This window comes from Ranitomeya imitator, chromosome 7 (assembly GCF_032444005.1).
Source record: "Ranitomeya imitator isolate aRanImi1 chromosome 7, aRanImi1.pri, whole genome shotgun sequence".
In the NCBI taxonomy this organism is placed as follows: domain Eukaryota; kingdom Metazoa; phylum Chordata; class Amphibia; order Anura; family Dendrobatidae; genus Ranitomeya; species Ranitomeya imitator.
In genome coordinates this window covers 5010562-5038068 of record NC_091288.1, presented here as the reverse complement: position 1 = coordinate 5038068, position 27507 = coordinate 5010562, and the positions used below count along the sequence as shown (strand labels likewise).

The 27507-nt window shown below is 51.8% G+C and overlaps 1 protein-coding gene across 2 annotated transcripts in view; it reads right to left on the bottom strand.

Annotated features, from left to right (window-relative positions):
- The window catches only part of HEG1 (heart development protein with EGF like domains 1), a 107731-nt gene that overhangs the window by 13859 nt on the left and 66365 nt on the right, over positions 1 to 27507 (bottom strand). For both annotated transcript variants that reach the window (XM_069732589.1, XM_069732590.1), the window contains exons 2-11: positions 24007 to 25689; positions 23815 to 23931; positions 23422 to 23544; positions 22708 to 22811; positions 22514 to 22572; positions 22230 to 22399; positions 20284 to 20418; positions 20153 to 20195; positions 19541 to 19578; positions 2239 to 2326 (exon numbers count right to left, since the gene is read on the bottom strand). In XM_069732589.1, coding sequence (XP_069588690.1) covers positions 2239 to 2326; positions 19541 to 19578; positions 20153 to 20195; positions 20284 to 20418; positions 22230 to 22399; positions 22514 to 22572; positions 22708 to 22811; positions 23422 to 23544; positions 23815 to 23931; positions 24007 to 25689 — 2560 coding nt within the window. The remainder of the gene's footprint in view (positions 1 to 2238; positions 2327 to 19540; positions 19579 to 20152; positions 20196 to 20283; positions 20419 to 22229; positions 22400 to 22513; positions 22573 to 22707; positions 22812 to 23421; positions 23545 to 23814; positions 23932 to 24006; positions 25690 to 27507) is intronic.

Genomic DNA, 27507 nt, shown 5'->3' with positions numbered 1-27507 from the left:
AGGATACAGTAGGAGAGAGGACCCTGCCCGCGAGGGCTCACAATCTACAAGGGATGGGTGAAGATACAGGAGGAGAGAGGACCCTGCCCGCGAGGGTTCACAATCTACAAGGGATGGGTGAGGATACAGGAGGAGAGAAGACCCTGCCCGCGAGGGCTCACAATCTACAAGGGATGGGTGAGGATACAGTAGGTGAGGGTAGAGCTGGTCATGCAGCGGTTTGGTCGATCGGTGGTTACTGCAGGTTGTAGGCTTGTCGGAAGAGGTGGGTCTTCAGGTTCTTTTTGAAGGTTTCGATGGTAGGCGAGTGTATGATATTTTGGGGTAGAGGGTTCCAGAGTAGGGGGGATGCACGAGAGAAATCTTGTATGCGATTGTGGGAAGAGGAGATAAGAGGGGAGTAGAGAAGGAGATCTTGTGAGGATTGGAGGTTGCGGGTAGGTAAGTACCGGGAGACGAGGTCACCGATGTACGGAGGGGACAGGTTGTGGATGGCTTTGTATGTCATGGTTAGGGTTTTGTACTGGAGTCTCTGGGTGATGGGGAGCCAGTGAAGGGATTGACAGAGGGGAGAGGCCGTGGAATAGCGGGGGGACAGGTGGATTAGTCCGGCAGCAGAGTTTAGAATTGGAGGGGTCGAGAGTGTTAGAAGAGGGGAGGCCACAGAGCAGGAGGTTACAGTAGTCACGGCGGGAGATGATGAGGGCATGGACTGGGGTTTTTGCAGATTCTTGGTTTAGGAATAAAATATTTTTGAGTTGAAGTCGGCAGGAAGTGGAAAGGGCTTGGATATGGGGTTTGAAGGAGAGATCAGCGTCACAGATTACCCCGAGGCAGCGAGCTTGTGGGACTGGGGAGAGTGGGCAGCCATTTACTGTAATGGATAGATTCGTTGGGGGGGTCATGTGAGATGGCGGAAAGATGATGAATTCTGTTTCGTCCATGTTAAGTTTCAGAAATCTAGCGGAGAAGAAGGATGAAATAGTGGACAGACATTGAGGGATTCTGGTTAGTAGGGAGGTGATATCTGGTCCAGAGATGTAGATCTGTGTGTCATCAGCATAGAGGTGAGACTGAAAACCGTGAGATTCTATGAGCTGTCCCAGGCCAAAGGTGTAAATGGAGAGGAGCAGGAGTCCATGTTTCTATATTATCACGCACACTGAGCTCTGCTACATGCATTAGGTCTGTGTAACGACACACACTGCAGCTGTGGTCCCCCCAATAGCTCCTCCTTCTCACTGCCTAGAAGGCTCTCCTTCTCACTCTGCCTGTGTAATCCTATACCCTCCCCCCTCACGAATGTGTGCGATTCCCTCACCCCCTTTATCCTCCTTGCAGCTGGGGAAACTGAAAGTAAAAAGCTCTGAAACATGCGTTTCCTTTGTCCTAGTACAGGATTCATTTAGGATCAAAATATAACGGCACTGAAGAGCACAAAGCACGAAACTTGCCCTTTTGAATGGGCACCGGCAGAAACTGCAGTACTCCAGTGAATTTTCTATGCTCAGGGACCAGCAGAATCCAAGTAGTAGATTACTGCTTAACCGAGGCACATAGCCAAATCGTGTTTAGACTTAAATGAACGTCCCTTTCATGCTGAGAAAAATGCTAGTTTTGTCTTCCTCCTACTGGCAAAAATTTCTACATTTCTTTTTTGTTTCAGTCAAATGGGGTGCAAAGTGTACATTAATGAGAAAAAATGAACTTTTTTGAATTTACCAAATGGCTGCAATGAAACAAAGAGTGAAAAATGTAAAGGGGTCTGAATACATTCTGTACCGACTGTACAACTAGATAATGGCAATACGAGTGGCCGGCGCTTGCATTTATTACTGGGGGATTCTGGAGTCCGTGGCTTGGTGTTTTTTATGCAGCATTAGAATTATCATTCCCGGAGTCTGACGTCAGAGCACGGGTCTGTGAGGGTCTCTGATGGTTATCTGTGTGGGCTTTCCTCCTTTACGGTCAGTTGTGACCATTGCCTACATTCGGCTGATTGGCACTGAATGATACATTCACCCATTTCTGATGGCCCCGTGTTCACCATGAAAGTGGAAAGATTATGATGTAAATACAATGCAGTGTGTGGAGGGGCCGCCCGTATCTGAGTGTGTCGAGTCTCTAGCATATATGGTGTACACAGCTGGGAATTGACTACACGGGATACACAAGGGTGCAATAATCTGCACATACAATGCTCTGCAGATTTACTGTAGTTCAGGATGTAGCACAGACCTGCAACAAGTCACTACCAGCGTAATGGTCAGAACGAGAAGAAGTCCTCCACCGGCTGCAGCTATGATCACAGTGATGAGCTGGTACGCTGTGGAGAGAAGAGAATCAATGCAATGAAATATTGGGCGGCTCGGTGGTTTGCACAGCAGCCTTGCAGTGATGGGGTCCTGGGTTCCAATCCCACCCAGGACAACAGCTGCAGGGAGTTTGTATGTTCTCTCCGTGTTGCGTGGGTTTCCTCCGGGCACTCTGGTTTCCTCCCACATTCCAAAGACATACTGACAGGGAATTTAGATTGTGAGCCCCATTGGGGACAGTGATGTGTGCAAACTGTAAAGCGCTGCGGAATATGTTAGCGCTATATAAAAATAAAGATTATAATGAAAAGTCAGGAACAAAGAGCCGAGAGTAAAGCATCATCACAGGTGTGAACATCAGAAGCAAAACACAGGACTGAGGTGAAGGGTATGTATCATTATACCTGTGGCCCTCTGTGAAAGATACATCATTCTACCGGGGGCACTCTGTGCCGGATACATTATTATATTGGGGGCGCTCTGTGCTGGATACACTATTATACCGGGGGCCCTCTGTGAAAGATACATCATTCTACCGGGGGCTCTCTGTGCCGGATACATTATTATATTGGGGGTATACTCTGTGCTGGATACATTACTATACCGGGGGCGCTTTGTGCTGGATACATTATTATACCGGGGGCGCTCTGTGCTGGATACATTATTATACCGGGGGCTCTCTGTGCAGGATACATTATTATACCGGGGGGCGCTCTGTGCAGGATACATTATTATACCGGGGCTCTCTGTGCAGGATACATTATTATACCGGGGCTCTCTGTGCAGGATACATTATTATACCAGGGCGCTCTGTGCTGGATACATTATTATACCGGGGCTCTCTGTGCAGGATACATTATTATACCAGGGCGCTCTGTGCAGGATACATTATTATACCGGGGGTGCTCTGTGCTGGATACATTATTATACCGGGGCTCTCTGTGCAGGATACATTATTATACCGGGGCGCTCTGTGCAGGATACATTATTATACCGGGGCGCTCTGTGCAGGATACATTATTATACCGGGGCGCTCTGTGCAGGATACATTATTATACCGGGGCTCTCTGTGCAGGATACATTATTATACCGGGGCGCTCTGTGCAGGATACATTATTATACCGGGGCGCTCTGTGCAGGATACATTATTATACCGGGGCGCTTTGTGCTGGATACATTATTATACCGGGGCGCTCTGTGCAGGATACATTATTATACCGGGGGTGCTCTGTGCAGGATACATTATTATACCGGGGGCTCTCTGTGCAGGATACATTATTATACCGGGGGCTCTCTGTGCAGGATACATTATTATACCGGGGGTGCTCTGTGCTGGATACATTATTATACCGGGGGTGCTCTGTGCTGGATACATTATTATACCGGGGCGCTCTGTGCTGGATACATTATTATACCGGGGCGCTCTGTGCTGGATACATTATTATACCGGGGCGCTCTGTGCAGGATACATTATTATACGGGGGGGCGCTCTGTGCAGGATACATTATTATACCGGGGCGCTCTGTGCAGGATACATTATTATACCGGGGGGCGCTCTGTGCAGGATACATTATTATACCGGGGCTCTCTGTGCAGGATACATTATTATACCGGGGGCTCTCTGTGCAGGATACATTATTATACCGGGGCGCTCTGTGCAGGATACATTATTATACCGGGGCTCTCTGTGCTGGATACATTATTATACCGGGGCGCTCTGTGCTGGATACATCATTATACGGGGGCTCTCTGTGCAGGATACATTATTATACCGGGGCTCTCTGTGCTGGATACATTATTATACCGGGGTGCTCTGTGCTGGATACATTATTATACCGGGGTGCTCTGTGCAGGATACATTATTATACCGGGGGTGCTCTGTGCTGGATACATTATTATACCGGGGCTCTCTGTGCAGGATACATTATTATACCGGGGGTGCTCTGTGCTGGATACATTATTATACCGGGGCTCTCTGTGCAGGATACATTATTATACGGGGGCTCTCTGTGCTGGATACATTATTATACCGGGGGTGCTCTGTGCTGGATACATTATTATACCGGGGCTCTCTGTGCAGGATACATTATTATACCGGGGCTCTCTGTGCAGGATACATTATTATACCGGGGTGCTCTGTGCTGGATACATCATTATACGGGGGCTCTCTGTGCAGGATACATTATTATACCGGGGCTCTCTGTGCAGGATACATTATTATACCGGGGCGCTCTGTGCTGGATACATTATTATACGGGGGCTCTCTGTGCTGGATACATTATTATACCGGGGCTCTCTGTGCTGGATACATTATTATACCGGGGCTCTCTGTGCTGGATACATTATTATACCGGGGCTCTCTGTGCTGGATACATTATTATACCGGGGCTCTCTGTGCTGGATACATTATTATACCGGGGCTCTCTGTGCTGGATACATTATTATACCGGGGGCTCTCTGTGCAGGATACATTATTATACCGGGGTGCTCTGTGCAGGATACATTATTATACCGGGGCTCTCTGTGCTGGATACATTATTATACCGGGGCTCTCTGTGCTGGATACATTATTATACCGGGGCTCTCTGTGCTGGATACATTATTATACGGGGGCTCTCTGTGCTGGATACATCATTATACGGGGGCTCTCTGTGCAGGATACATTATTATACCGGGGTGCTCTGTGCTGGATACATCATTATACGGGGGCTCTCTGTGCTGGATACATCATTATACGGGGGCTCTCTGTGCAGGATACATTATTATACCGGGGCTCTCTGTGCTGGATACATTATTATACCGGGGCGCTCTGTGCTGGATACATTATTATACCGGGGCTCTCTGTGCAGGATACATTATTATACCGGGGCGCTTTGTGCTGGATACATTATTATACAAGGGGGCGCTCTGTGCAGGATACATTATTATACCGGGGCGCTCTGTGCTGGATACATTATTATACCGGGGCGCTTTGTGCTGGATACATTATTATACCGGGGCTCTCTGTGCAGGATACATTATTATACCGGGGCTCTCTGTGCAGGATACATTATTATACCGGGGCTCTCTGTGCAGGATACATTATTATACCGGGGCGCTTTGTGCTGGATACATTATTATACAAGGGGGCTCTCTGTGCAGGATACATTACTATACAAGGGGGCTCTCTGTGCTGGATACATTATTATACCGGGGCGCTCTGTGCTGGATACATTATTATACCGGGGCGCTTTGTGCTGGATACATTATTATACCGGGGCTCTCTGTGCAGGATACATTATTATACCGGGGCGCTTTGTGCTGGATACATTATTATACCGGGGCTCTCTGTGCTGGATACATTATTATACCGGGGCGCTTTGTGCTGGATACATTATTATACCGGGGCGCTTTGTGCTGGATACATTATTATACCGGGGCGCTCTGTGCAGGATACATTATTATACAAGGGGGCGCTCTGTGCTGGATACATTATTATACCGGGGCGCTCTGTGCTGGATACATTATTATACCAGGGGGCGCTCTGTGCTGGATACATTATTATACCGGGGCGCTCTGTGCAGGATACATTATTATACAAGGGGGCGCTCTGTGCTGGATACATTATTATACCGGGGCGCTCTGTGCTGGATACATTATTATACCGGGGCGCTCTGTGCTGGATACATTATTATACCGGGGCGCTTTGTGCTGGATACATTATTATACCGGGGGTGCTCTGTGCTGGATACATCATTATACCGGGGCACTCTGTGCTGGATACATTATTATACAAGGGGGCATGGTTTGTGTTGTGTGTAGTGGGGTCTCCTGTCATTACACTGAGTGTCCACCATGTGTCACTTATGAAGAATGTAGACCCTGCGGACCGCCCCATGTGCAGTGTACATACAGCCCATCTGATGTATCATATATTAGTCCTGGTGCCCTGAAATGGTGAGACAATGTCTGCTCTCATGGATTTCTCTTCTTTCATAGTAAATAATCTTTTCCTATCAGCTGCAGACTCCCACATGAGACCCCCGACTCCACATTGACCTTTCACTGTTCCCCTCAATGCAGCCAGATACTCCCCATATCTAAGAGAGAGTAATGTAGGTGGCACCGAACATAAGTAATGAGACCCTCCATGAAACAACCCCCACATTATACTAAGAGCTGGTCTACAACCCCCATTATATAGAGAGCTCGTCTACAACCCCCCATTATATACAGAGCTCGTCTACAACCCCCCATTATATACAGAACTCGTCTACAACCCCCTATTATATAGAGAGCTCGTCTACAACCCCCATTATATAGAGAGCTCGTCTACAACCCCCCATTATATACAGAGCTCGTCTACAACCCCCCATTATATACAGAACTCGTCTACAACCCCCATTATATAGAGAGCTCGTCTACAACCCACATTATACTAAGAGCTGGTCTACAACCCCCATTATATACAGAGCTGGTCTACAACCCCCCATTATATACAGAGCTCGTCTACAACCCCCCATTATATACAGAACTCGTCTACAACCCCCATTATATACAGAGCTGGTCTACAACCCCCCATTATATACAGAGCTGGTCTACAACCCCCTATTATATAGAGAGCTCGTCTACAACCCCCATTATATACAGAGCTCGTCTACAACCCCCCATTATATACAGAACTCGTCTACAACCCCCATTATATACAGAGCTGGTCTACAACCCCCTATTATATAGAGAGCTCGTCTACAACCCCCATTATATACAGAGCTCGTCTACAACCCCCATTATATACAGAGCTCGTCTACAACCCCCATTATATAGAGAGCTCGTCTACAACCCCCATTATATACAGAGCTCGTCTACAACCCCCATTATATAGAGAGCTCGTCTACAACCCCCATTATATACAGAGCTCGTCTACAACCCCCATTATATAGAGAGCTCGTCTACAACCCCCATTATATAGAGAGCTCGTCTACAACCCCCATTATATACAGAGCTCGTCTACAACCCCCATTATATACAGAGCTCGTCTACAACCCCCATTATATACAGAGCTCGTCTACAACCCCCATTATATACAGAGCTCGTCTACAACCCCCATTATATGCAGAGCTCGTCTACAACCCCCATTATATACAGAGCTCGTCTACAACCCCCATTATATACAGAGCTCGTCTACAACCCCCCATTATATACAGAGCTCGTCTACAACCCCCCATTATATAGAGAGCTCGTCTACAACCCCCATTATATACAGAGCTCGTCTACAACCCCCATTATATAGAGAGCTCGTCTACAACCCCCATTATATACAGAGCTCGTCTACAACCCCCATTATATACAGAGCTCGTCTACAACCCCCATTATATACAGAGCTCGTCTACAACCCCCATTATATAGAGAGCTCGTCTACAACCCCCATTATATAGAGAGCTCGTCTACAACCCCCCATTATATACAGAGCTCGTCTACAACCCCCATTATATAGAGAGCTCGTCTACAACCCCCCATTATATAGAGAGCTCGTCTACAACCCCCATTATATACAGAGCTCGTCTACAACCCCCATTATATAGAGAGCTCGTCTACAACCCCCCATTATATACAGAGCTCGTCTACAACCCCCATTATATAGAGAGCTCGTCTACAACCCCCCATTATATACAGAGCTCGTCTACAACCCCCATTATATAGAGAGCTCGTCTACAACCCCCATTATATACAGAGCTCGTCTACAACCCCCATTATATACAGAGCTCGTCTACAACCCCCATTATATACAGAGCTCGTCTACAACCCCCCATTATATACAGAGCTCGTCTACAACCCCCATTATATAGAGAGCTCGTCTACAACCCCCATTATATAGAGAGCTCGTCTACAACCCCCATTATATACAGAGCTGGTCTACAACCCCCATTATATAGAGAGCTGGTCTACAACTCCCATTATATAGAGAGCTGGTCTACAACCCCCATTATATAGAGAGCTCGTCTACAACCCCCATTATATACAGAGCTGGTCTACAACCCCCATTATATAGAGAGCTCGTCTACAACCCCCATTATATAGAGAGCTGGTCTACAACCCCCATTATATAGAGAGCTCGTCTACAACCCCCATTATATAGAGAGCTCGTCTACAACCCCCATTATATAGAGAGCTGGTCTACAACCCCCATTATATAGAGAGCTCGTCTACAACCCCCATTATATAGAGAGCTGGTCTACAACCCCCATTATATAGAGAGCTCGTCTACAACCCCCATTATATAGAGAGCTCGTCTACAACCCCCATTATATAGAGAGCTGGTCTACAACCCCCATTATATAGAGAGCTCGTCTACAACCCCCATTATATAGAGAGCTGGTCTACAACCCCCATTATATAGAGAGCTCGTCTACAACCCCCATTATATAGAGAGCTCGTCTACAACCCCCATTATATAGAGAGCTCGTCTACAACTCCCATTATATAGAGAGCTCGTCTACAACCCCCATTATATAGAGAGCTGGTCTACAACCCCCATTATATAGAGAGCTGGTCTACAACCCCCATTATATAGAGAGCTGGTCTACAACCCCCATTATATAGAGAGCTGGTCTACAACCCCCATTATATAGAGAGCTCGTCTACAACCCCCATTATATAGAGAGCTGGTCTACAACCCCCATTATATACAGAGCTGGTCTACAACCCCCATTATATAGAGAGCTGGTCTACAACCCCCATTATATAGAGAGCTGGTCTACAACCCCCCATTATATACAGAGCTGGTCTACAACCCCCATTATATACAGAGCTCGTCTACAACCCCCCATTATATAGAGAGCTCGTCTACAACCCCCATTATATACAGAGCTCGTCTACAACCCCCATTATATAGAGAGCTCGTCTACAACCCCCCATTATATAGAGAGCTCGTCTACAACCCCCATTATATACAGAGCTCGTCTACAACCCCCATTATATACAGAGCTCGTCTACAACCCCCATTATATACAGAGCTCGTCTACAACCCCCATTATATACAGAGCTCGTCTACAACCCCCATTATATACAGAGCTCGTCTACAACCCCCATTATATACAGAGCTCGTCTACAACCCCCATTATATACAGAGCTCGTCTACAACCCCCATTATATACAGAGCTCGTCTACAACCCCCATTATATAGAGAGCTCGTCTACAACCCCCATTATATACAGAGCTCGTCTACAACCCCCATTATATACAGAGCTCGTCTACAACCCCCATTATATACAGAGCTCGTCTACAACCCCCATTATATAGAGAGCTGGTCTACAACCCCCCATTATATAGAGAGCTGGTCTACAACCCCCATTATATACAGAGCTCGTCTACAACCCCCCATTATATAGAGAGCTGGTCTACAACCCCCATTATATAGAGAGCTGGTCTACAACCCCCATTATATAGAGAGCTCGTCTACAACCCCCATTATATAGAGAGCTCGTCTACAACCCCCATTATATAGAGAGCTCGTCTACAACCCCCATTATATAGAGAGCTCGTCTACAACCCCCATTATATAGAGAGCTCGTCTACAACCCCCATTATATACAGAGCTCGTCTACAACCCCCATTATATACAGAGCTCGTCTACAACCCCCATTATATACAGAGCTCGTCTACAACCCCCATTATATACAGAGCTCGTCTACAACCCCCATTATATACAGAGCTCGTCTACAACCCCCCATTATATAGAGAGCTGGTCTACAACCCCCCATTATATAGAGAGCTGGTCTACAACCCCCATTATATACAGAGCTCGTCTACAACCCCCATTATATACAGAGCTGGTCTACAACCCCCATTATATACAGAGCTCGTCTACAACCCCCATTATATACAGAGCTCGTCTACAACCCCCATTATATACAGAGCTCGTCTACAACCCCCATTATATACAGAGCTCGTCTACAACCCCCATTATATACAGAGCTCGTCTACAACCCCCATTATATACAGAGCTCGTCTACAACCCCCATTATATAGAGAGCTAGTCTACAACCCCCATTATATAGAGAGCTGGTCTACAACCCCCATTATATACAGAGCTCGTCTACAACCCCCATTATATACAGAGCTCGTCTACAACCCCCATTATATACAGAGCTCGTCTACAACCCCCATTATATAGAGAGCTCGTCTACAACCCCCATTATATAGAGAGCTCGTCTACAACCCCCATTATATACAGAGCTCGTCTACAACCCCCATTATATAGAGAGCTCGTCTACAACCCCCATTATATAGAGAGCTGGTCTACAACCCCCATTATATAGAGAGCTGGTCTACAACCCCCATTATATAGAGAGCTCGTCTACAACCCCCATTATATAGAGAGCTCGTCTACAACCCCCCATTATATAGAGAGCTCGTCTACAACCCCCATTATATACAGAGCTCGTCTACAACCCCCATTATATACAGAGCTCGTCTACAACCCCCATTATATACAGAGCTCGTCTACAACCCCCATTATATACAGAGCTCGTCTACAACCCCCATTATATAGAGAGCTCGTCTACAACCCCCATTATATAGAGAGCTCGTCTACAACCCCCATTATATACAGAGCTCGTCTACAACCCCCATTATATACAGAGCTGGTCTACAACCCCCATTATATAGAGAGCTCGTCTACAACCCCCATTATATAGAGAGCTCGTCTACAACCCCCATTATATAGAGAGCTCGTCTACAACCCCCATTATATAGAGAGCTCGTCTACAACCCCCCATTATATAGAGAGCTCGTCTACAACCCCCCATTATATAGAGAGCTCGTCTACAACCCCCCATTATATAGAGAGCTGGTCTACAACCCTCTTTAACCCCACAGGCTTGGCCTCACAAGGACCAGTGACTTCGGGTTCAGGGTTGGTCGTACAAGGACCAGGGGACCTCACACTTCATTAGTAGGCTACCACACTACCTAATACCTGTTGCTTCGGCACCTCCCTATTGGGGAGGGTGACTTTTAAACAGAATGCCTCCTAGCTATTAGCTGGGAGCCATCTTACAGGTTTGCAAACTGGCCCTTTAAGAACATGGCAGTGCATGGGCCACTGAGAACTAGGAAGCAGGGAACCCGCCAGGGACCACACCACATGGCAGGGTGGCGAGTGCGCATGGAGAGGGTAGGGGAACCATGCAGGTGTGCAGGCAATAGCTTTACAATGTGTGTGACCCGTGTGTGACGTGTCTGTGTGACCCTTGTGTGACGTGCGTGTGACGTGTCTGTGTGACCCGTGTGTGACGTGTCTGTGTGACCCGTGTGTGACGTGTCTGTGTGACCCGTGTGTGACGTGTCTGTGTGACCCGTGTGTGACGTGTCTGTGTGACCCGTGTGTGACGTGTGTGACGTGTCTGTGTGACCCGTGTGTGACGTGCGTGTGACGTGTCTGTGTGACCCGTGTGTGACGTGTCTGTGTGACCCGTGTGTGACGTGTCTGTGTGACCCGTGTGTGACGTGTCTGTGTGACCCGTGTGTGACGTGTCTGTGTGACCCGTGTGTGACGTGTCTGTGTGACCCGTGTGTGACGTGTGTGTGACCCGTGTGTGACGTGTCTGTGTGACCCGTGTGTGACGTGTCTGTGTGACCCGTGTGTGACCCGTGTGTGACGTGTCTGTGTGACCCGTGTGTGACGTGCGTGTGACGTGTCTGTGTGACCCGTGTGTGACGTGCGTGTGACGTGTCTGTGTGACCTGTGTGTGACGTGTCTGTGTGACCCGTGTGTGACGTGTCTGTGTGACCCGTGTGTGACGTGTCTGTGTGACCCGTGTGTGACGTGCGTGTGACGTGTCTGTGTGACCCGTGTGTGACGTGTCTGTGTGACCCGTGTGTGAAGTGTACACCGTGTTGAGCTTTGGTACATAGGGAGATGGTTGGATCTCCTCATATGTCTATGTGGTGACCCGGGTGATTATCTGTGATTTACTTGTTTTACGTGATTGTTTACTCTGATTTAGTAATAAAATAATTAAGATTTTTGTACTTGGATTGTCAATGACATTTTGGGTTGATTAATATCGATTATAAGGAGAACGTGAGTATGACACCCCAATTATATATATATATCTATACTATATAATTGTTTAAATGTTCACAAATGATTGCTCACAGAAATATAACACTCATCCCTCCCAAACGGGGTGAAGTACCAGCAATATATCCCTCACTACCAGTGTGACCAAAAGACAAAATGTCCACACTATGGTACTAGATAAAAGTAACAGTTTATTAAAGTCATATATAAAACATGTAAAAATACATAACTACAAGTCAAGAAATGGTGCAGAAAATCCACAAAAAGAGGGACACAAATGCCATAGGCAGATACAAAACCCAGCTATGCACTAACACCTACGTAATAAATAACCTTCTACAAGGCCAATTAGGGCCTGTAAAGACTGCCCCATAGTAAAGGGCGGTAGAAAGCACCACTGCTTAAAGGGGTAGATGAGTCATCCAGGCAAGCGATAGCCTATAGATAATAGTGCTCCCTAAGCAGAGGGACGCCGGGGCAGTCACCCTGCACACACCACCAGGTAATTAGTTCAACACCTGCTTTTATATGTCGGTATTTACACCTTAGTTATTTCTGCTTAGGGAGCACCGTGGAAAAACCGTGCCTAAGTGCTTGTATCCCGTGCCAAGCGAGTGTCCCCCAATACACTCAGTAAGTGCAATCTTACAGTGTGTATGTGTGTGTATATATATATATATATCTATATCTATATCTATCTCCTCATAGCCGCAACCCCTGCCCCCATGGTCACAATACACATCATGACGCCCTCCACAGAGAATCACACAGATGACAGGAAGGTGATGACCCCAGCCATTTCCTACACTGCTGAGGTAAAATGAAAGCTGAGCTCTGATTGGTTGCTGTGGGCAACAAGGAGAGTTTTACTATAAGATGTACAGACCACACAAGTGACACAGTGCCCCTCCAACACCCCAGAACATAGTGTCCCCCCACAGCACACAGTGCCCCTCCAACACCCCAGAACATAGTGTCCCCCCACAGCACACAGTGCCCCTCCAACACCCCAGAACATAGTGTCCCCCCACAGCACACAGTGCCCCTCCAACACCCCAGAACATAGTGTCCCCCCACAGCACACAGTGCCCCTCCAACACCCCAGAACATAGTGTCCCCCACAGCACACAGTGCCCCTCCAACACCCCAGAACATAGTGTCCCCCCACAGCACACAGTGCCCCTCCAACACCCCAGAACATAGTGTCCCCCACAGCACACAGTGCCCCTCCAACACCCCAGAACATAGTGTCCCCCCACAGCACACAGTGCCCCTCCAACACCCCAGAACATAGTGTCCCCCCACAGCACACAGTGCCCCTCCAACACCCCAGAACATAGTGTCCCCCCACAGCACACAGTGCCCCTCCAACACCCCAGAACATAGTGTCCCCCCACAGCACACAGTGCCCCTCCAACACCCCAGAACATAGTGTCCCCCCCACAGCACACAGTGCCCCTCCAACACCCCAGAACATAGTGTCCCCCACAGCACACAGTGCCCCTCCAACACCCCAGAACATAGTGTCCCCCACAGCACACAGTGCCCCTCCAACACCCCAGAACATAGTGTCCCCCCACAGCACACAGTGCCCCTCCAACACCCCAGAACATAGTGTCCCCCCCACAGCACACAGTGCCCCTCCAACACCCCAGAACATAGTGTCCCCCCACAGCACACAGTGCCCCTCCAACACCCCAGAACATAGTGTCCCCCCACAGCACACAGTGCCCCTCCAACACCCCAGAACATAGTGTCCCCCCACAGCACACAGTGCCCCTCCAACACCCCAGAACATAGTGTCCCCCCCACAGCACACAGTGCCCCTCCAACACCCCAGAACATAGTGTCCCCCCACAGCACACAGTGCCCCTCCAACACCCCAGAACATAGTGTCCCCCCACAGCACACAGTGCCCCTCCAACACCCCAGAACATAGTGTCCCCCCCACAGCACACAGTGCCCCTCCAACACCCCAGAACATAGTGTCCCCCCACAGCACACAGTGCCCCTCCAACACCCCAGAACATAGTGTCTCCCCCACAGCACACAGTGCCCCTCCAACACCCCAGAACATAGTGTCCCCCCCACAGCACACAGTGCCCCTCCAACACCCCAGAACATAGTGTCCCCCACAGCACACAGTGCCCCTCCAACACCCCAGAACATAGTGTCCCCCACAGCACACAGTGCCCCTCCAACACCCCAGAACATAGTGTCCCCCCCACAGCACACAGTGCCCCTCCAACACCCCAGAACATAGTGTCCCCCCCACAGCACACAGTGCCCCTCCAACACCCCAGAACATAGTGTCCCCCCACAGCACACAGTGCCCCTCCAACACCCCAGAACAGTGTCCCCCCCACAGCACACAGTGCCCCTCCAACACCCCAGAACATAGTGTCCCCCACAGCACACAGTGCCCCTCCAACACCCCAGAACATAGTGTCCCCCACAGCACACAGTGCCCCTCCAACACCCCAGAACATAGTGTCCCCCACAGCACACAGTGCCCCTCCAACACCCCAGAACATAGTGTCTCCCCCACAGCACACAGTGCCCCTCCAACACCCCAGAACATAGTGTCTCCCCCACAGCACACAGTGCCCCTCCAACACCCCAGAACATAGTGTCCCCCCCACAGCACACAGTGCCCCTCCAACACCCCAGAACATAGTGTCCCCCACAGCACACAGTGCCCCTCCAACACCCCAGAACATAGTGTCCCCCACAGCACACAGTGCCCCTCCAACACCCCAGAACATAGTGTCTCCCCCACAGCACACAGTGCCCCTCCAACACCCCAGAACATAGTGTCCCCCCCACAGCACACAGTGCCCCTCCAACACCCCAGAACATAGTGTCCCCCCCACAGCACACAGTGCCCCTCCAACACCCCAGAACATAGTGTCCCCCACAGCACACAGTGCCCCTCCAACACCCCAGAACATAGTGTCCCCCACAGCACACAGTGCCCCTCCAACACCCCAGAACATAGTGTCCCCCACAGCACACAGTGCCCCTCCAACACCCCAGAACATAGTGTCTCCCCCACAGCACACAGTGCCCCTCCAACACCCCAGAACATAGTGTCCCCCACAGCACACAGTGCCCCTCCAACACCCCAGAACATAGTGTCCCCCACACAGCACACAGTGCCCCTCCAACACCCCAGAACATAGTGTCCCCCCACAGCACACAGTGCCCCTCCAACACCCCAGAACATAGTGTCCCCCACACAGCACACAGTGCCCCTCCAACACCCCAGAACATAGTGTCCCCCCCACAGCACACAGTGCCCCTCCAACACCCCAGAACATAGTGTCCCCCCACAGCACACAGTGCCCCTCCAACACCCCAGAACATAGTGTCCCCCCCACAGCACACAGTGCCCCTCCAACACCCCAAAACATAGTGTCCCCCACAGCACACAGTGCCCCTCCAACACCCCAGAACATAGTGTCTCCCCCACAGCACACAGTGCCCCTCCAACACCCCAGAACATAGTGTCCCCCACAGCACACAGTGCCCCTCCAACACCCCAGAACATAGTGTCCCCCACACAGCACACAGTGCCCCTCCAACACCCCAGAACATAGTGTCCCCCCACAGCACACAGTGCCCCTCCAACACCCCAGAACATAGTGTCCCCCCCACAGCACACAGTGCCCCTCCAACACCCCAGAACATAGTGTCCCCCCCACAGCACACAGTGCCCCTCCAACACCCCAGAACATAGTGTCCCCCCACAGCACACAGTGCCCCTCCAACACCCCAGAACATAGTGTCCCCCCCACAGCACACAGTGCCCCTCCAACACCCCAGAACATAGTGTCCCCCCACAGCACACAGTGCCCCTCCAACACCCCAGAACATAGTGTCCCCCCACAGCACACAGTGCCCCTCCAACACCCCAGAACATAGTGTCCCCCCCACAGCACACAGTGCCCCTCCAACACCCCAGAACATAGTGTCCCCCCACAGCACACAGTGCCCCTCCAACACCCCAGAACATAGTGTCCCCCCCACAGCACACAGTGCCCCTCCAACACCCCAGAACATAGTGTCCCCCCACAGCACACAGTGCCCCTCCAACACCCCAGAACATAGTGTCCCCCCACAGCACACAGTGCCCCTCCAACACCCCAGAACATAGTGTCCCCCCACAGCACACAGTGCCCCTCCAACACCCCAGAACATAGTGTCCCCCCCACAGCACACAGTGCCCCTCCAACACCCCAGAACATAGTGTCCCCCACAGCACCCCTCCAACACCCCAGAACATAGTGTCCCCCACAGCACACAGTGCCCCTCCAACACCCCAGAACATAGTGTCCCCCCACAGCACACAGTGCCCCTCCAACACCCCAGAACATAGTGTCCCCCCACAGCACACAGTGCCCCTCCAACACCCCAGAACATAGTGTCCCCCCACAGCACACAGTGCCCCTCCAACACCCCAGAACATAGTGTCCCCCCCACAGCACACAGTGCCCCTCCAACACCCCAGAACATAGTGTCCCCCCTGTTGTGAGTTCTGTTTTTGGGCTCCCTCTGGTGGTTACTGATGGTACTGGGTGACTTGTCTTTCCTGGGTTTCTGGGTTCCACCTGTTCCATCAGCATATGGGAGTTTCCTATTTAACCTGGCTTTGCTGGCATTTCCTCGCCGGTTATCAATGTATCCAGTGTGTCTTGTTACCTCTGCTCCCTGCTCCTAGAACCTTCTGGACAAGCTAAGTTTGGATTTTCCTGTTTTGTGTTTTGCTTAATTTGGTTTTTAGTCCAGCCTGCAGATATGTGATTCTCTGCTGCTGGTTGCTCTAGTGGGCTGAAATTGCTTTTCATGTACCATGAGTTGGCACATGAGTTCAAGTAATTTCAGGATGGTTTTTTGAAGGGTTTTTCGCTGACCGCGCAGTTCACTTTTGTATCCTCTGTTATCTAGCTTTAGCGGGCCTCATTTTGCTGAAACTGTTTTCATACTACGTATGTGCTTTCCTCTCATTTCACCGTCATTATATGTGGGGGGCTGCTATTTGCTGTGGGGGATTTCTCTGGAGGCAAGAGAGGTCTGTGTTTCTTCTGATAGGGGAAGTTAGATCTTCGGCTGGAGCGAGACGTCTAGGATCATCGTAGGCACGTTCCCCGGCTACTTTTATTTGTGTGTTAGGTTCAGGGTCGCGGTCAGCTCAGGTTCCATCGCCCTAGAGCTTGTTTGTATCTGTGCTTGTCCTTTTTGTGATCCCCTGCCATTGGGATCATGACACCCCCCACAGCACACAGTGCCCCTCCAACACCCCAGAACATAGTGTCCCCCACAGCACACAGTGCCCCTCCAACACCCCAGAACATAGTGTCCCCCACAGCACACAGTGCCCCTCCAACACCCCAGAACATAGTGTCCCCCCCACAGCACACAGTGCCCCTCCAACACCCCAGAACATAGTGTCTCCCCCACAGCACACAGTGCCCCTCCAACACCCCAGAACATAGTGTCCCCCCCACAGCACACAGTGCCCCTCCAACACCCCAGAACATAGTGTCCCCCACAGCACACAGTGCCCCTCCAACACCCCAGAACATAGTGTCCCCCACAGCACACAGTGCCCCTCCAACACCCCAGAACATAGTGTCCCCCACAGCACACAGTGCCCCTCCAACACCCCAGAACATAGTGTCCCCCACAGCACACAGTGCCCCTCCAACACCCCAGAACATAGTGTCCCCCCACAGTGCCCATCCAACACCCCCAGAACATAGTGTCCCCCACAGCACACAGTGCCCCTCCAACACCCCAGAACATAGTGTCCCCCACAGCACACAGTGTCCCCCTCCCCCCCCCCCCCGACACTCCAGGACACACAGTGTACCCCCATGACCCCGGCACACACAGTGTACCCCCGACATCCCGGAACACAGTGTCCCCCCAGCACACAGTGCACCTCCAACATCCCAGAACACAGTGTCCCCCCCCCCCTTCCTGACACTCCAGCACACCCCCGACGTCCCGGCACGCACTGTTCCCCCGGCACACAGTGTACCCTCTGACACCTCAGCACACAGTGTACCCCCGGCATACACAGTGTACCCTCTGACACCTCAGCACACAGTGTACCCCCGGCATACACAGTGTACCCCAGACACCTCAGCACGCAGTGTACCCCCGGCATACACAGTGTACCCCAGACACCTCAGCACGCAGTGTACCCCCGGCATACAATGTACCCCAGACAACTCAGCACACAGTGTACCCCCGGCATACAGTGTACCCCAGACACCTCAGCACACAGTGTACCCCCGGCATACACAGTGTACCCCAGACACCTCAGCACACAGTGTACCCCCGGCATACAGTGTACCCCAGACACCTCAGCACGCAGTGTACCCCCGGCATACAGTGTACCCCAGACACCTCAGCACACAGTGTACCCCCGGCATACACAGTGTACCCCAGACACCTCAGCACGCAGTGTACCCCCGGCATGCAGTGTACCCCCGGCATACACAGTGTACCCCAGACACCTCAGCACGCAGTGTACCCCCGGCATACACAGTGTACCCCAGACACCTCAGCACGCAGTGTACCCCCGGCATACACAGTGTACCCCAGACACCTCAGCACACATTGTCCCCCCGGCATACACAGTGTACCCCAGACACCTCAGCACACATTGTCCCCCCGGCATACACAGTGTACCCCAGACACCTCAGCACACATTGTCCCCCCGGCATACACAGTGTACCCCAGACACCTCAGCACACATTGTCCCCCCGGCATACACAGTGTACCCCAGACACCTCAGCACACATTGTCCCCCCGGCATACACAGTGTACCCCAGACACCTCAGCATGCAGTGTACCCCCGGCATACACAGTGTACCTCAGACACCTCAGCACGCAGTGTACCCCCGGCACACAGTGTACCCCAGACACCTCAGCACACATTGTCCCCCCGGCACACAGTGTACCCCAGACACCCCAGCACACAGTGTACCCTCTGACACCTCAGCACACAGTGTACCCCCGGCATACACGGTGTACCCCAGACACCTCAGCACACAGTGTCCCCCCAGCACACAGTGTACCCCAGACACCTCAGCACGCATTGTCCCCCCGGCACACAGTGTACCCTCTGACACCCAGTGTCAAATTAACTTACGGTTCGAGCAGTTGAATCCTCCAAGGCCAAAGAGACACCTGGAAAATAAAGACATGACGGCGTTTACTGCACAGAGAAAATATTTTACGTGGTGACGGTGAGTAACGCATAGAGTAACCAATCAGATTCCAGCTCTTATTAATCTGGCCACGATTAGAATATGAAAGCTATGATGCGATTGGCTGCTGCTTTTGTGTGCATAAATCTCGCCCTCGGTGTCAGTCACGGACATTAAAGGGCCGATGCAGTAATGAGGCTAAACCATCGTGTGAGGGAACGTGCCGCAACTCTAGGAGACTTTCCTCCAACTCCTTACCATTTTCAACATCACTGCTTGTAATGAAACCCCCGGAGGTGTAATAGATTGCAGCAGACCCTGAGAGAAGCGTGGGCCCGTGGGCCCGGGGCTTTCGTGGCCCACAGTCAATGTTCTCACCCAATGACAGCAAACAGAGATATTGAAAATTGTGAGTAATTAAAATGCTAATAGAATTGTAAAGAACTTTCCGTCCAGGAGGAAGTGACGTCCCTGGTCTAAAGCGTAGAATGACGCAGACCCCCGGCCTCGCCACCACATGACAAGCCCTCCCGGCCACGCCGTCCCCTCCTCACCTCACACAGGCGCCATTGTCCAGTCTGTAGCCATCGTCACAGGCTGAGGAAGGAAACAAAGCATCAGATCAGCCCCTGCGCCAACACCCCCCACACAAGAACCACAGGATGTGGGAGCTCAGGGGTCTCACCTCGACACGAATGGTCAGTTTTGCTGTATTTGAAGTACCCCGGCTTACACTGGCAGACGGCGACACCGGCGGGATCGGCACAGGCGGCCGTCTCATTGTCACATCCAGGGCTCCTCGCGTGACACAGACTGAGGGCTGCAACACAGAGAAAAGCGAGCTGTACGGGGTACATGAGTCCGTATGCAACACGCCGTATATACTGTGCACGACACCCTGTATGTACCGTACACGACACCCCGTATATACTGTGCGCGACACCCCGTATGTACCGTACACGACACCCTGTGCTATATGTACCATAAACGACACCCTGTATATACTGTGCGCGACACCCCGTATGTACCACGCACGACACCCCGCGCTGTATGTACCACGCACGACACCCCGCGCTGTATGTACCATACACAACACCCTGTATATACTGTGCTCGACACCCCGTATGCACCGTACACGACACCCTGTGCTGTATGTACCATACATGACACCCCGTATATACTGTGCACGACACCCCGTATGTACCGTACACGACACCCTGTGCTGTATGTACCATACACGACACCCCGTATATACTGTGCGCGACACCCTGTATATACTGTGCACGACACCCCGCACTGTATGTACCATACACGACACCCTGTACATACTGTGCGCGACACCCCGTATGTACCGCGCACGACACCCCGCGCTGTATGTACCATACACGACACCCTGTACATACTGTGCGCAACACCCCGTATGTACCGCGCACGACACCCCACGCTGTTTGTACCATACACGACACCCTGTACATACTGTGCGCGACACCCCGTATGTACCGCGCACGACACCCCGCGCTGTATGTACCATACACAACACCCTGTATATACTGTGCGCGACACCCCGTATGTACCGTACACGACACCCTGTGCTGTATGTACCATACACGACACCCTGCATATACTGTGCACGACACCCCGCGCTGTATGTACCATACACGACACCCTGTATATTCTGTGCGCAACACCCCGTATGTACCGCGCACGACACCCCGCGCTGTATGTACCATACACGACACCCTGTACATACTGTGCGCGACACCCCGTATGTACCGTACACGACACCCCGTGCTGTATGTACCATACACGACACCCTGTATATACTGTGCGCGACACCCCGTATGTACCGCACACGACACCCCATATGTACCGCATGCGACACCCCGTGAAATATGTACCATACATGACACCCCATATGTGCGGCTCTCAACACCCTGCGCCGTATAAACTGTACACGACACCCCGCTCTATATGTACAGTACACCGGACACTGTATACAGTACATGATGCCTTGTGCCATATATAACGTACAGTACACCACACCGGACACCATATATACAGTACATGATGCTGCGTGCCATATGTACCGTAGAATACACAACACTGTATATACAGTACGGTACACCACACCTGCTGCGGGATGTATGGTACGTCACACCTGCTGCGGGATGTATGGTACGGCCACACCTGCTGCGGGATGTATGGTACGTCACACCTGCTGCGGGATGTATGGTACGTCACACCTGCTGCGGGATGTATGGTACGTCACACCTGCTGCGGGATGTATGGTACGTCACACCTGCTGCGGGATGTATGGTACGTCACACCTGCTGCGGGATGTATGGTACGTCACACCTGCTGCGGGATGTACGGTACGTCACACCTGCTGCGGGATGTACGGTACGTCACACCTGCTGCGGGATGTATGGTACGTCACACCTGCTGCGGGATGTATGGTACGTCACACCTGCTGCGGGATGTACGGTACGGCCACACCTGCTGCGGGATGTACGGTACGCCACACCTGCTGCGGGATGTACGGTACGCCACACCTGCTGCGGAATGTACGGTACGCCACACCTGCTGCGGGATGTACGGTATGCCGCCATCCACGTTATACATAGAGCTTACCCCGGATTCGGTGCTGGAGGTGCAGCACCAGCTGGCAGGACCTGGGCCGCTGCGGCGAGGTCTCGCACACTTTGGCGTAGCTCTGCAGGCTGCGCAATAGATCAAACATCGTCACATTGGACTCCAGAGAGAAAAGATTCTGCAGGAAGAAGTCATTCCGACCGGTGTGACTGCGGATGAAAACAAGATGACGTGACACACAGACCCTCCCAGAATCCTCTGCTGCCAGCACTGTAGTGTGACCTCATCAGGGGCCGTATGACATCATCACATGCGCGTCTTACCTGTCACTGGTGACTGTGGACTGGTAATAACCGGATATGGCGGAGAACGAGGAGTGCAGCTGTAATTAGCAGATTATAGTCAGTCCCCCTAAAGACAAGGTTAACCCTCTGCTGCCTGGAAGACTCATTCTAAGGCCCTCCCCCAGCCTTACTATTGTGACCACACCCACCTAAGATGGCCGCCCCATACTCACTATGTGTGCAATGTCCTCCTTGATTTGATGTAATCCGCTGTCTTTCATGTCCGCGCCACTGAGGAAGCTCCGGGGGATCTCGACGTGTCCGAGAAACGTCCTGACTGCAGAACATTGGGGGACACATAGATGAGGGAGCAACATCCAGAGGCGTGCACCGCCTTTCATCTGCACTCATTCTCCAGCCACACCCAGAGCTGCATTCACTCCAGCCACACCCAGAGCTGCATTCACTCCAGCCACACCCAGAGCTGCATTCACTCCAGCCACATCCAGAGCTGTGTTTACTCCAGCCACATCCAGAGCTGCGTTTTACTCCAGTTTTCCTTACCCGGTTGCACTCTGGAGCATTGCATTGTGGGAGACATAGTGAGGCATAAACACTACGTCTCCCACAATGCGTCAGTTTCAAGCCCCATGGATGCAGCTCTGGTTGTGACTGCAGTATAAAAACATACGTTCTTTTCCTGTTTAGTGACTATTTTCGATCACTGCTTGGTGTCAATGAGAGGAAATATGATTGTTCCAGTAGTTCTGAGCCTGCCCTGCTCAGCAGCAGGTGGGGTCGCTGCAGTGTGTCAGGGCAGATACGAGCGGTCAGCTGGGGGTCCGGTACAGTGGCCGGCACGGGCCCTTGTGGCAGGTCCTATGCTGAGCGTAAGGATCGCTGCACCTGTCCTCCACGCATCGCTTCCTCCTACCTACACCACTCACCGAGAACGCAGCCGGCGCCCTTCTCTAGGAGGTACCCCAGAGGGCACTGGCAGCCAAAGGAGCCCCTCGAATTGACGCATGTGCTCATCACTGGGCAGGGGTTGGAGAGACATTCATCCACATCTGAAAGACAAACAGCACCAGTGAGGCTCCGCCATTAGCACATATGGAGGGGTCTGCACTCTCGCTGTGGGGAGAGGGGATTTCCAAGATTAGAAAAACATGGCTGATAAATGAGTGCCCCCTCTTTATCCGCAGGACATGTCTGGTACTGCAGTACTGTTAAAGTCTATAAGGCGCAGTACCAGGAAAAGCACCCTATATTTCTAACCCTGCATGGTGAGAATGAAGAGTCCTCTGATGGTTTCCCATGGATCACACGCCAGAGCTCACCGGTGCTGCAGAGATCATCACTCCACCCCACTGGACAATCACATCTGAAGCTCGTCAGGTCGCTGCTCTCCACACAGAGACCCCCGTTGTGACAAGGACTAGAGGCGCAGAGACTAACTGGAAATACAGGAACAGGGTTACACAGTGATACAAGGTGTGCACAGCATGCAAATGGTGCAGCAATGTTCTCACCTGCAGCGGGGGGAGTCGGAGGAGTCCTGGTGGGAGTATTCCTAGAAGGAGTCCTGGTGGGAGTATCCCTCGGGGGTGTGGTAATGGGAGTATCCCTCGGGGGTGTGGTAATGTGAGTATCCCTCGGGGGTGTGGTAATGGGAGTATCCCTCGGGGGTGTGGTAATGGGAGTATCCCTCGGGGGTGTGGTAATGGGAGTATCCCTCGGGGGTGTGGTAATGGGAGTATCCCTCGGGGGTGTGGTAATGGGAGTATCCCTCGGGGGTGTGGTAATGGGAGTATCCCTCGGGGGTGTGGTAATGGGAGTATCCCTCGGGGGTGTGGTGGTGGGAGCATCCTTCAGGGGTGTGGTGGAGGGAGTATTCCTCGGGGGTGTGGTGGTGGGAGTATTCCTCGGGGGTGTGGTGGTGGGAGCATCCTTCGGGGGTGTGGTGGTGGGAGTATTCCTCGGGGGTGTGGTGGTGGGAGAGGTTGGTACAGTGGTAGCGGAATACCTCACTGCAGGTGTAGTGTTGGGAGGAGGGTAAGGAAGGGTCTTTGTGCCCTTTGTGCTGACTGTGGTGTTTGGTGCTGGCGCCTCAGTTTTGTGGTGCATTTGGAGGGTCTGGGTCATGGCAGCCCGATCAGTGGTGGTCATTGTTGAGCTTCCAGCCCCCGATGTTCCCATGGTGTCATGTGACATCTTCTGTATGGCGTCCCACTGGGTTGGAGTCAGTGGGATGTTGGGGGATGTTACGGTCTGTATTGGGGTCCCCATGAGATGACTTCCCACTGTGACCCCCTTTGACTTCTCTGAGGACATCGCTTCAGTTCCAGTCGTCAATGGTTTCACTGTTGTGATGACATCTTGCATCATATCATCATGTGACCTCTTCTCCGTGAGCCCTTGAGGGGTCTCTGGACTGACGGTAATGGTATAGTTAGTTGTGGACACTTCATTACTTGGCGATACAGAGGACATGGGGGTCTTCTCTGTTATTGGCGTGGATTCTGGGATGAGAGATGGCGACAGTGTGGTGGATGGGACAGCTGACCCTGGGGTTGAGGACATGGCGGTCGAGGGGTGAAAGGTCTTGGTGGTGTCAGTGTTTGGTGGTGAAGCTGAGGAGACTAATGTGGAGATGGGTGATGATGAGGAGGAGCTCAGTGATGGCGGCTGTCGGGACTGTGAGGATATTCCTCCGGGAGGTGATGAAGCCGCCGCCGCCGCGCTGGTGACAGCTGATGGCAGAACAGAAGATGAGGAAATCCACAGATCAATGGATGAGGTGTTGGTGGTGACCCCCAGAGTCTTGGGGCTGCTCCTCGTATTGGGTGATGCAGTGGGAACAATAGTGATTGGGATGGTGGGACTGGGCCCATGGTGAGATGTGGTGGATGGGTACGTGGTCACCACATATGATGGGTACCTGCCTGGCACCGAGGCGGCAGTTTGGATGGACATGTCCCTCTCTGTGGCATTCCTATCCCCTCTCACTGCGCTCGCCAAGACCACAGTGATGTCCCCAGGGTCAGGCACATAGGTACTGGGAATCTCGGTGATGTCGGACGTGTTGCTGTCATTGGTGACAGATAGAAGGGTCCGGTCACCCCCTCGGGTGCTGGAGATGTATGTCGTGTCCATGTGCGGCGTCCTCTTGTTCAGATGTCTCTGAGTTGCAGATTTATGGATGATTCCAGCGGCTGAAAGAAGAAAAATATTGTAAAAATCAAATTCTAGTGAATCGGTCGTCCTCATTACAAGTCACATGATACTCGGTCCCCTCTAAGCGCCCTAAAAGGGCGCATGCCTGATCATGTCACGTCCTACTGCTCTCCAATCACGTCTCATACGAGGGCTGGCCCCACCAGTGAGAAGACGTGTACTGGAGAGGCCCGGGCATAACGGACAGCACATGACCACAGACATCCATGTAATGACTCCCCGAGGGGCGCACAGGACGGCAGTGAGGACTGGAGAGGGGGTGACACTGCGACAATGCAGATTTCTACATACAGAGGAGGACCTCCATGTAATGACTCCCCCGAGGGGCGCACAGGACGACAGTGAAGACTGGAGAGGGGGTGACACTGCAACAATGCAGACTCTACATACAGAGGAGGACCTCCATGTAATGACTCCCCGAGGGGCGCACAGGACGGCAGTGAGGACTGGAGAGGGGGTGACACTGCGACAATGCAGACTCTACATACAGAGGAGGACCTCCATGTAATGACTCCCCCGAGGGGCCACAGGATGTCAGTGAAGACTGGAGAGGGGGCGACACTGCGACAATGCAGATTTCTACATACAGAGGAGGACCTCCATGTAATGACTCCCCCGAGGGGCGCACAGGACGACAGTGAAGACTGGAGAGGGGGTGACACTGCAACAATGCAGACTCTACATACAGAGGAGGACCTCCATGTAATGACTCCCCGAGGTGCCACAGGATGTCAGTGAAGACTGGGGAGGGGGTGACACTGCGACAATGCAGATTTCTACATACAGAGGAGGACCTCCATGTAATGACTCCCCGAGGGGCCACAGGATGTCAGTGAAGACTGGGGACGGGGTGACACTGCAACAATGCAGACTCTACATACAGAGGAGGACCTCCATGTAATGACTCCCCGAGGGGCCACAGGATATCAGTGAAGACTGGGGAGGAGGTGACACTGCAACAATGCAGACTCTACATACAGAGGAGGACCTCCATGTAATGACTCCCCCGAGGGGCGCACAGGACGGCAGTGAAGACTGGGGAGGAGGTCACACTACAACAATGCAGATTCCCACATACAGAGGAGGACCTCCATGTAATGACTCCCCCCGAGGGGCCCACAGGACGGCAGTGAAGACTGGAGAGGGGGTGACACTGCGACAATGCAGATTCCTACAGAGGAGGTGTGAGGAAAACGTATAATATACGTTTTAGTTTCTCTGCCAGCACATATAGGGTGGGCGTTGACCCCACTTCACTCTGTGTTTAGATGAAGGATTTTTGCACTTCTAACCATGGTGCTGAAAAAACACATGGCAGCTGTAAACCCTCCCTCTCCCCCCCCCCCCCCCACCCCTGAATACAACAAACCAGCCCTATGGCAGACACTGGGTAACCTAAAGCTTGTGTGTGACCAGGGTGTGGCTTTAAACTGCAGGTGACCAATCCTGCAAAGCCACCTGTGGTCCCTCCCTTCTCAGTCAGGAATTTCTTTGTCTCCAGGGTCTGAGAACGTAAAGATCTCTGACCTCAGGGAATATCATTAACCAGCCCTTTTGTGAGGTCACGAGGCTGGAGTTTAAAAATCTCTAAACTTAACCCAGCCTTCAGTCTTCAGTCTTAATCTTACCTGGAGAAGCTGTTCCTACCCACACCTCCTGATGCATTGGGACATTTGGGGTCTGCCTCCCAGCATGGTTTTGCCTGACATGATATGAAAACATCTTCTTTAATCCATGTTATTTTTATAATTACCTTGTACATATTTTCAATTGTCTCATACTGTAACATCTTTTCA